Genomic DNA, 11,886 nt, shown 5'->3' on the forward strand with positions numbered 1-11,886 from the left:
AATTCCTCATGTTTTTTATTAAAAACTACCTTCTTAGAGCACTCTCCTGGCTACATTTTTTAATTAATTAAGTTTTGATTTTTGGATGCATAGTCCAGAAATCAAACCTGAGTATCCTGCATGGAAGGTGAGCATTTTACCACTGAACCCCCCATGCAACACTATCCTGGTTACATTAACTAAAAATTTATCTCCTATTCTGACAACTTGTTCTATGTCATTTTTTTATAAGTCAGCATGCTCTTTCACATACTATATAATACATTTCTAATTTTGCCTGTTTTTGCATCTTTCTAAGGGAATATAAGCCCAATAAAGACAGGAATTGTGATTGTTTCCTTTAACAACATACATTTATTGCCTAGAAATATCAGTTTTCAGAAACTTTATCAGGAATTATGCTGCAACTTTTTCTGCAGTAGTATCTTCAGATTAAATAGTGAGAGCTCTGAGCAGAGTACCTAGTTCTATCAAGGCCATTTTTAGTGACAGAGGCATGGAAATGGATTCTATGTGAGAAAATGTAAGAATGGAATCAAGTCAGGGTTTAAAACTAAATATCAACTCATATCTGGAATATAAGTAGAAGTTAGTCATCTCTTAGTGTGGATTCTGGTTTGAAAACAAGGAAACAATTTCTATATTTCCATGCCTGCTGTCAATGATATCCTGTACAAGGATAAAGAAATGTCACATATAGTATACATTGAATATAACATAATTTATTGTTATTGTATATTACCATGAATTTTAAATAAATAATTTGCACACATTTTCCAGGTTCTCTTTATGGCTTTTTTAACCTCTTTGTTTCTCAAACTGTAGATCATGGGATTCAGCATGGGTATAACCAAGGTATAAAATGCAGAAGCCATTTTATCAGTATTAAAGGAATGACTGGATTTGGGCTGCACATACATAAATAACAGAGTTCCATAGTATATAGCCACCACTGTCAGGTGAGATCCACAGGTGGAGAAAGCCTTGTGCCTGCCCTCTGCAGACTTCATCCTGAGGATGGCCATGAGGATCTGAATGTAGGACATGAAGACCATCAGAAGAGATGAGACCAGATTGAAAGCTGCAATGATCAGTATTAACAATTTCATTTCATTTGTGTTTGAGCAGAGCAAAGATATTAAGGGTAGAACATCACAGTAGAAATGCCTTATGACATTATAGCCACAAAATGAAGATAATAAAATTTTTATGATGATCATCAAAGTCTCAGAGACACTGTAGAGATAAATTATCACCACCAGCATGTGACATGCTCTTTGTGACATGATGACTGTGTAAAGCAGAGGGTTACAGATGGCCACATAGCGGTCATAGGCCATTGCTGACAAAATGAAAATTTCACTAGTGATAAATACACCAAAGAAAGTAAATTGGGTAGCACACAAATTAAATGAGATTGTATGTTGATCTGCAAGAATATTAAATAGCATTTTTGGTCCCACAGCTGTTGAATAACCAAGATCAGTGGAGGCCAGATGTCTAAGGAAAAAGTACATGGGTGTTTGTAGCCTAGAGTCTATCACAGTGAAGATTATCAAGCCCAAGTTACCCACCAGTGAGACCATGTAGACAGTGAGGAAGAGCCCAAATAGTGGAATCTTCAGCTCAGGGCGATCTGTGATTCCCATTAGAATTAATTCATTCAGAATGGTGAGATTTGTTTTATTCATTCCAACCACTCAACAGGAAACCTATACTGGAAATAATTATGACAGCAATCAATAACTTTTGAGAAATATGACTTAAAATATAAATATATATATATATATAATTTTATCAACCCACAACTATATTTTCAATGTGGTCATGAAAATCCATCTTTTAATTTTATAGACAGAGAATAAACTCTTTTTATAAATTGATAATTATTACATGGAGCAAGCAATTATTCCAAAACATTGTTTGAATAGTGTGCATCATGAATAGGATAAAGCTATTGTAAGCTTCTTGCACTAATTTTGGTGTCATTTGGGGGAAATTTGTTTAGAAGATGATATTCACACCATGGCAAATATTTATCCCAAATATTGTTAGTCACAAAATGAAAAACATAACTTTGAGGAGATCTTACCATCAATCCTTAACCAATGAATTTATGTTACTTAGTTCATAAACCATAAATGGTTTAAATAGCATATGATAATAAACCTCTTTCTGATATAAAGTTTGGTTTGTCAACATCACTATGAAATATTTTGTGACAAATATTTTTCCTAAATATAAACATGATTCAGACCTAACTTCTAGTCTACAGACAACACAGTGGGTAGAGGAACAATGTAAATGTTACTATAAATAATGTTAAGAAATTTGAGGGGAAAATGTCTGATCTCTTCCAAAAGTTGACATCCTTAAAAATAATTCATCATTAATATACTTAATATAATGGGAATCTCCCAAAGAATGCCTAAATGGATTTCCCAATTGAATTCTTGTAGAGAAAGAAAGAGACAGAGAGAGAGAGAGAGAAGAGAAGAAAGAGAGAAAGAAAAGAGAGAGAAGAAAGTGAATGATAATATATAAAAAATATATCTTTATGGGAACTTTGGTCATTTTAATAGAGGCAATAAGTTATGTATTTATAGTTTTGGCAGAAACTGTTGTGTTTATTTCTTTTTAGGTATACTGGTGATATGGGATTTTATAAAAACAAAGTTTTCATTTATGAGATGAATGCCAAAATATAAGTGATTGAAATATAGCAATCTTTATCATTATATTTTAGAATGCCTGAGCATATTAATATTTCTCTAATCTCTCTCTACACACACACACATGCACACACACACACTGGATTTTAATAACTTGAATTTATGGTGGTGGTAAATGTTTTAAGATTGCAGCTCTTTCTGTTTTCCTCCAAATTTAAAAATATTCACAATAAACATTAAAATCCTGTAGAAAATGTAAAAAGTAATTTTTCTTTCATAAAGTAATCATTTGAAATCTATTATGCATCATAATGAAATTGTTTAAGCAGATAATATGCTTAAAAATAGTTGAACATAAACACAAATATGAAAACTATTTCAGTGTGCTTTATATCCTTTTCTTTTTTTAAGGTAACATCAAATGGCAAATAGAATCTTTCTATTGTACATCTCAATTAGATGTGGAAATTGCTGAATGCTGGGTATAAAGAAGAACCATAGAGGAAATTATGGTACCTTTTTAAAAAAGTTCTTAATAAAGGAAATATACACAGAGTTTAAAAATTTAGTATAAAGAAAATATTAAAATGAAAAGAAATTGCCCCAGCTCTAGCTCTTATATCCCCAGTCCCAATGCTCAGATTGTGTGCTAATGAAGAAATGTAGATGGAAAAAGGAGGTAATATTTATTGCTTTTGCTTTTATGTTTCCTCATGATTAGATAATTGTTTGTGAATCATTTCTTCAATATTTATTTTTATCATTTTGACTATCTACTATGACAGATAAGAATTTAGCAAACATGTATCATCTTCTTTAATCAACCCTAAATTGAGTCATACAACCAATTTGATCTCTTTAATTCTTGATGATTAATCATAATTAATCATCAAAATGCCACTTTGATGATTTTTCCATAGCTAGGTATCACTGACATACTGAAATTGATACAGTCTGAGAAAGGGGGATTAACAAACAATTCTTAACTTTTAACTTTTCTAACAAGCAAGATTTAAAGTATTAATCTACTATGTATTAAGGTACATATGTAACTATTTAAAAACATAATGATTGACTTATTTACAGAAAATCTTCACGTGAATATCCAGTATTAAAAGTCACAGTGCTATGAAATATATCAAATAAGTCAGAATGGTGAAGTACTGCTGACTAAGCAAAACAAAAGTGTGTACTTAATTTGCAAACATTATACTTCCAATTTTTGTTTTGTTTTAATTTGCATGGTTCAAACAAAAGATATTTGTGACACAGATGTGGTAAATAACATAGCACTTAGACTAGTTTTTAAATATATATGTTCAGAGAATCAAATCCTACATTTCTATGTTTATTTTATATTCCATCAAATAAAGACACCACTCCTTGCAATGCATATGCATTGAAGCTGAATTACAATGAAATTGACAATGTTCTGAGACATAGATATTATTAATTAAGAAATATCTTTCACAGATGGATGAAAATGGCTGAATAAGGAACTTCCACTAAAGAACTGTCAAAACTGTCAGAATGAATAAAGATTTTGGAAACTAAATACAAGCATCCATGTAATTGCTTAATAAACAAAGAAACTTTGCAATTATGTTAGAGAATGTTGTGACATTTTAACTTATCAGAGGAAAATACCCCATGTTACATTTCCAAGCCACTCAAAGGTTATTGCCTCAATGGCCTACTTGATGGTTTCAGGGGGAAATATAGATCTACTTCTCTAATAACTGTGGCAGTGTGTTTTTATCCATCTGGTAGCTTCCTCAAGGATCAGGCTGGAGACCAGCATTTTACACCCATAACAGATCATTCTAAGGGCTGTCATTAACATCTGGTTAACATTTTCAAACTATTTTAAGGCAAATATACTAACTGAAATGACCAGGGGCAAAGGATAACATACAGGGAAAACAGTAGAGAAAAGCCTTGAAAAGAAGAAGTTGTGGACAAAGATACATGGGGTATAGGTCATATGAAAAATTTTTCAGACATTAAGAAATATAGAAACCATATGTATGCACAGGACTGGGTGCATACTCAGAAAATATCAGAGAATATCTTGAGCTTTCACCTCTGACTGATCTTTACATTTCAGGCAAACAGGAGGTTAAGATAAGACAGAGTTGTAAATTAACTAAATATTGAAGGAGTGCCTGAACACAATCACTCTGAAAATATCAACAGTTTTCTTTTCTGTTTATTTAAGTGGCTGACCACTTAAGGTAATAGTCAGAAACTTAAGTAAACACACATTAAAAATAAGATAATCTTTAAAATATAGTTTTAAAAATTACTAAGCAAACATCTATAGCACACAACAATGAGGAGAAAGAAGAATCTGATTCCAATAATTACCTCATACTGTATCTAAATACTGAAAGACTGGGTTGCAATAAAATTTATGAGACATGACAATACAAAAAAATATGACCCACTCACATGAAGAAAAATAAAGAGAAAATATCCCTGAGGAGACACAGGTATTAAAATTTCTGACAAAGACTTTAACTGTCCTATATATGTTCAAAGAACTAAGCACCTCACCAATACAGAATATCATTAAAAAGTTAGAAATTATGAAAAGGAATCAAGTAGAAAATTTAGAAATAAAAAGTTCTATGAATGAAAAAAAAATCACTAGTGGGATTCAATAGCAGATTTGATAGGTAAAGAATGACTGAAGCTGAATATAATTCATAGTAAATTATCCATTCTGAAGAGTAGAGAGAGTAAGAATGAAGTAATAGCTCTTAAAGGAACTGGGCAAGACATTGACCATACCAACAAAAGCATAATAACAGTACAAGAAGGAGAGGAAGGAGAGCAGGGGCAGAAAGAATATTTGAAGAGATAATGGATGAACACAAATATGATGAAAGACATGAAGCAGTAATCTAAGATCAAAGGACTCCAAAAAAAGTAAGACCAACTCAAAGAGATTGACAATGATACACATGATAACTATAAATGATAAGAATAGAGGTAGTTACCTTTTGTAATTTTGGTTTGCTGTTCTTGTTTCCTTTATATATTTATAAGATTTACAGGGAAAAGCATAAAATGATTATTTTAAATTGATGTTAATGGACACATACTTTATAAAGATATAATTTTTGAAATAACAAGGAGAAACAGAGCTGTACAAAAGCTGATTTTTAGTATACTATTGATGCAAAGTTGTTATTTATTCAAACCTGATTGCTATAAAATGAAAATACAAATTGCAGTCTCTAGGGTAACCACAAAGAAAATTACCATAACATACAGAAAAGACATTAGAAGGAAATTAAAATGAAAACCTATAAAAAGTCAATTAAACACAAAGAAAGGAGTAATGGAGGATCTGAGTGAAAATGTTATTAAATGTACAGGAAAATGGTAAAAGTAAGTTGTTATTTACCAGTAATTTTGTTAAATATAATCAAGTAAACCATTTAATTAAATGATAGAGATTATCAGAATAGATTTTTAAAATGGATACAACTATATGCTTCCTACTTGACACTCATTTTAATGCAAATTCAGAAGGAGAAAGAGAAAGAATGGATAAAGATAGTAACAAAAACAAAAATATTTATTAATTGTGCAAAGCTGTGGTGGATATACAAATAACAGGACATAATTTAAGTAAAAAAGTGTTAACAGTGACAGAGAAGGATATTACATATTGGCAATATTGATAAATGAGCCAATCCATTTATAAAATATAGGAATTATATATGCACCTAACAGCAGAACACAAATTACAGCAGGCAAAAACTGATAGATTAAAAGATTGGAAGTTCTGCAATAATATTTGGAAGCATCAAAACACTTTTTAGGGGTTCATAATTCAATACATAAGGCATAACTTCACACTATCAAGTCACTATAAAATCAGGTCATAGGAGGAAAGTTGATAAGTGACATTGCTCCCCAGAGTCAGAATTCAATCTCAATAGAGCTTTCAAAATTAAAATAAATGATAAAAATGGATTTCTACTTGGAGAGATCAAGAAAAATATGCATATAAATATGTTTTTTTTAAGTAGCAAAGAAATTTTTGAGTGAAAGATAAGATCACCTGGAGCCACTAAATAAATAAAGTAGTGGAAAACACAAATTTCGATGCAATTTTATTGAGATATATACACGCAGCATAGAAACCATCCTAAGTATACAATAACTGGTTCACAGTATCATCACATAAGTTGTGCAGACAGCCTCATGATCAAATTTGGATATTTCATTACTCCAGTGAAAAAGGAAAAAAGAAAAATGGAAACCTTCATCTTCCTATGCTCCTTTACCCTTATATTATTTTTATGCAATTTTAAAGCAATATAGTCATGTACCATATAGTCATCCAAATTGTACAATCAATAGTTCACAGTATCATCATATAGTTGTGCATTCACCATGACGATCAATTTTAGGACATTTTCATTACTCCAGAAAAATAAAAATAATAATTAGAAAGAATACCGAAAACATCTCAAACCTGTTATCCAGCCTGTTATTTATACTTTGTCTTTATTTTGTTTTACTCATCTGCCCATACACTGGATAAGGAGAGTGTCAGTCACAAGGTTTTGCAATCACATGGTCAACCCATATAAACTTTATAGTTATACAATCATCTTCAAGAATCAAGGCTACTGGGTTACAGTCCAACAATTTCAAGTATTTCCTTCTAGCTATTGCAATACACTAGAAAGTTAAAATGAATTGCTAGATAATGCATAAAAATAACCTCCAGAATGACTTGTAGTCACTATTTAATATCTCTTAGCCAATGAACCTTGATTTTGTTTATTTCATTTTCCCCCTTTTGGTTAAGAAAGCTTTCTAAGTGCACAATGCCAGGGCTAGCTCATTTTCTGGGAGTCATGTCCCACATTGCCAGGAAGATTTACAACCCTGAAAGCCATGTCCTATGTAGAAGGTGGGGAGTAATGAGTTCAATGCAGAGTTGAATTAGAGAGAGAGGTGACATATGAGCAATAAAAGAGGCTCTCTGGGAATGACATTTAGACTCATTATAAGTGGGCTTAGCTTCTCTTTTGCAGGAATAAATATCAATAAGGGTAAACCCAAGATCATGGGCTTTGTTTATCAAATTTGTTGTCTCTAATGCATGTGAATACCAAGAATTGCACAGTTTAGGAAGTTGAATAGTTCCACATTTTTCCCTAGTCTTTCAGGGGACTTTGAAAATGCTTTTTATTTTCTCCCCAAATTAGTCTTGGATGTATCAGGGTATTGCATTAACCTGTACCAAATAAAAAGATCTCATTCCCTATTCAAGTTTCCATGTAATGACTTTGTTTGAATAAACTCACCATACAGGTTAAATTAGTTTTCCAGAGAAAATATCATTTTTGTACTAAACAAGCATCTCTTCCCAGGTCTCACACAGAAGTTGAAGCTTTAAAATACAAGCATATTATCCTTTATCCTGCATACTGATTTACTTTAATCCTTATTAGATCAGTTTCATTCATATCTCTAATTGAAGTGTCATCTCTTTTTAAGCTTCTTTAACAGTTGCTATATGGGGTAATGCTGACTTTCATAGTGACAGAATTCTAACTCTGAGTCACAGGTATCACACAGATGCTCAAAGTTCCAGAGAGTGATCATTACAGGGAATGATCTGACTGCTCAGCATCTCAGAATATAGAAATAACAGTTAGGGCTCTGGAATAGATGTGACTGCTGTAAGAGCTTACACTATAGGAACCTATACAATAAACCTTAATGAACATTCTGTACCCCTTCATCATCAGTTGCCTAATCTCTGCCCCCATCTTATCCCTTTTTAAAATTCAATTCAGTTCCCAGAGTTTACACATTATATTCAATTCTCAGAGCCTTCACATTATAGTTAGTCCATATTAGTGAGACCTTATAATTTTTGCTTCTTTTTCTTTTCTGGATTATTTCACCCAACATAGTATCCTGAAAGTTCATTCATTTAGTTGCATGTCTCACAAGTTCTTTCCTTCTTGCAGCCACTCAGTATTCCATTGTATGTATATACCATAGATTGCCATTTTGTTCATCAGTCAATCTCTCTTTAGGCCATCACCATCCACTGGAAATTGTGAATACAGCAGCCATAAATATCAGTGTGCAAATGTTCATTTGTGTCCTTGTTTTCAGTTCTACCAAGTACATTCCTTATAAAGGGGTTTGAGGTTCATGCAGTAACCCTTTACTAAGCCTCCTGTCTAACCACTACACTGTCCTCCAGAGGGTCTTACTTCACTACCAACAGTGAATACTTATATATCTCTCTTCACTTCTTCTCCAGAACTTGTATATTTCTGTTTATTTTTTAAACAATTTACACACCACTAATCACACACCATAAATGTAAACAATATATGGTTCCTGATATAATCACATAGTTGTGTTTTCAACATCATAATTGACATGTGGATATTTCCATTTCTTCCTCAAAGAAAGAAGAGGAAAAACTGATGAGTAAGAGCAAAATTAAAAAGAGGAACAACAATATCAAGAATCACATACCCCTTCCTTATATCCACTCTTATTGACATTTAGCTTTGGCATATTGCCTTGTTACAATTAATGGAAGCATATTACAATTTTATTGTTATCTATAGAAAATAGTTTGCATAAATTGTACTTTCTCCATATGCTATGCCATTTCTTAACACCTTTCAGTGGTGACATTCCTTTGTTCTCCTGCATGTAAAAACTTCCTCATAACTGTACATTTGAAAACCATCATTGTCCACTCCAAGTTTTACTAAGCTTTTGTCCTCTCTTTCCATTTGGTGCCATACACGCCCCTAGCCTTCCTCTTTCAACCATACCCACATTAATGTTTGATCATTATACTTACAATATTGTGCTATGATCAGATAGTATTCTGCTATTCATTTATGGATCTTTAAAATCAACCCTCTTTTATCTTTTGTACTCCTTCAGCATCAAATACCCGATCTCCAACCTCTTTCTGTCTCCTGATACCTGTATTCTCAATTTTAACTCCCATTTTCTTTTATTCATACAAATAAGTCTTCCTTTCTACTTTCTTTTCCCAATTTCTACTTTCTTTTCCCAATTTCTCCCTCAAGTCTTTTCCATCTGCCTGAGTGCTCCCTTTAGTGTTTCTTATAGAGCTGATCTCTTGTTCACAAACTTCTCAGTACATGTTTGTCTAAAAATACTTTAAACTCTCCCTCATTTTGAAGGACACCTAGGCCAGATATAGAATTCTTGGTTGGCATTTTTTCTCTTTCAGTATCTTAAATATATCATACCACTGCCTTCTTGCCTCCATGGTTTCAGCTGAGAAATTCACACAGTCATATTGTTCTTCCATTGTATATTATGGATCACTTTTCTCTTGCCACTATCAGAATTCTCTTTTTGCCCTTGACATTTTGGCACTCTAATTGGTAGGTGACTTGGAGTAGGTCTATTAGGAACTATTCTGTTTGTGGCTAACTGCTCTTCTTGGATTAGTAATGTTATGTCTTTATAAGATTTGGGAAATTTTCAGATTATTTCCTCTAGTATGCTTTTTGCCAGTTTCACCTTTTCTTCTTCTGGTACATCAAAAACATGTATATTTTTTCACTTTATGTTGTCATTCAATTACCTGTGATCATGTTCATGTTTTCCAGTCTTTCCCAATCTGTTCTTTTGTGTTTAGGATTTCAGATGTGCTGTCATCTAGTTCAGTAATCCTTTCTTCTGCCTCTTCAAATGTGTTGTATGCTGCATGTCTCCATTTGGTTTTTCATCTCTTCCATTGACTTTTATTCCATAAATATTGTCATCCTATTTTTCAAGCTTTTAAGTTATTCTTTATGGTCACTCATTTCTTCTTTAGATTCATCATGTCTTTTGCCACATCTTCCCTCAACTCATTGATTTGATTTTTATTTGATTTACAAGATATGCTTGAACATTGCTAATTAGTTGTTTCATATTCTGCATTTCATTAGAAGGGTTAGTTTGTTCCTAACTGGGCCCTATCTTCATGCTTCCTAGTGTAACTTGTGACTTTTGCTGGTGACTAGGCACCTTATTTGCTTTATTAATTTATTCTGGAGGCCATTTTCATTCCTTCACCTAAAATGTTCTTGTTGGTTGACTTTGTTCTTTGTATGTTCCTTGACATTCAGTTCAACTTATTCTATACATCTAGCATAGCTTTTGTTTAACTGATCAGAATTTCTGATTTTTTCTTAGTTCTTGACATGCCTATATGGAACATTCATCTCAGGATGGCCTTTTTATATATGATTGGCCTCAATTATACTGTTCCAGATAAGAAAAGCCCATATCTCAAGAAGAGGGTGTAATCAGGATCATGTTTCCTTAAGGATGGGAGCTAGCAGGTTCCCAGACTTTCCTGTGAAACTTCTAGATTCTGTGCTTTTCCTATCCTGCCAAGCAGATGGTGCTTCTCAGCCTGCAGCTCCCCATTGGCATAAAGTGGCATGGTACCTTTAATTCTCAGGAGACCCTATCCCTGCCATAGGCATGGCTGGAAATGTCCTGAGAGATAAGACTGGTATAAGTTGTTTCTGTTTTCCAGGCTCTGGGGCTGAAATCGCTGAATGAGAGTTGCACCTGTGTTGTGCAGTCCCCAAGGTTCAGCAATCAAGAGCCAGAGTTGGTACCCAACTCTATGTGCCTCTTTTCTTTGTTTACAGTCATTTTCCAGGATTCTGAGCTCAGCCAACTCCAAAACCTTCAGTTTTTTTAGTCATCCCTTCCTTCTTTATGCTTGGAGAGACATCAGGTTTCCTTTCATGCTTTCTCTGAGCTTATCTCTGCCCAGAGCTTATATTTAGCCATCCACATTTGTTAATTAAAACTGCAATTGGAGCTTGGTTGGACTATCTTCCCTTGTTCCTACTAGGGACTTCTCATTTTCTTATGAAGAATTGTCTCCAAAACAGCCCACCTTGTCAGTGGACCAGGGACACCAGCCTGCACAAACTTACAGTTCTGCACTGTGAACTTAGCCCTTCCACCAATTCCAGACTGGTACAATGTGTGTCCAGTTATAGATGTCCCTCAAACAGCTGTTTCAGGCATTTCTTAGTTATTTACTATCTTTGCTATATGATTAACTAAATTCCACATGCCAAATACATATTACTGCTCCAACATTTTACAAGGATAATTCATTGCTTAATTTATAGTTAGTAGAGATTTAGATCTTAGTTATAAA

General features: G+C 33.1%; 1 protein-coding gene across 1 annotated transcript; it reads right to left on the bottom strand.

Moving 5' to 3' along the window:
• Positions 1 to 728: 728 nt before the first annotated feature.
• Positions 729 to 1,691, bottom strand: LOC143669597 (olfactory receptor 8K3-like). Its single transcript, XM_077144196.1, has one exon. The coding sequence runs from the start codon at positions 1,689 to 1,691 to the stop codon at positions 729 to 731; it is 963 nt and encodes a 320-aa protein (XP_077000311.1).
• Between the last annotated feature and the right edge of the window lie 10,195 nt (positions 1,692 to 11,886).

This window comes from Tamandua tetradactyla, chromosome 26 (assembly GCF_023851605.1).
Source record: "Tamandua tetradactyla isolate mTamTet1 chromosome 26, mTamTet1.pri, whole genome shotgun sequence".
Taxonomy (NCBI): Eukaryota; Metazoa; Chordata; class Mammalia; order Pilosa; family Myrmecophagidae; genus Tamandua; species Tamandua tetradactyla.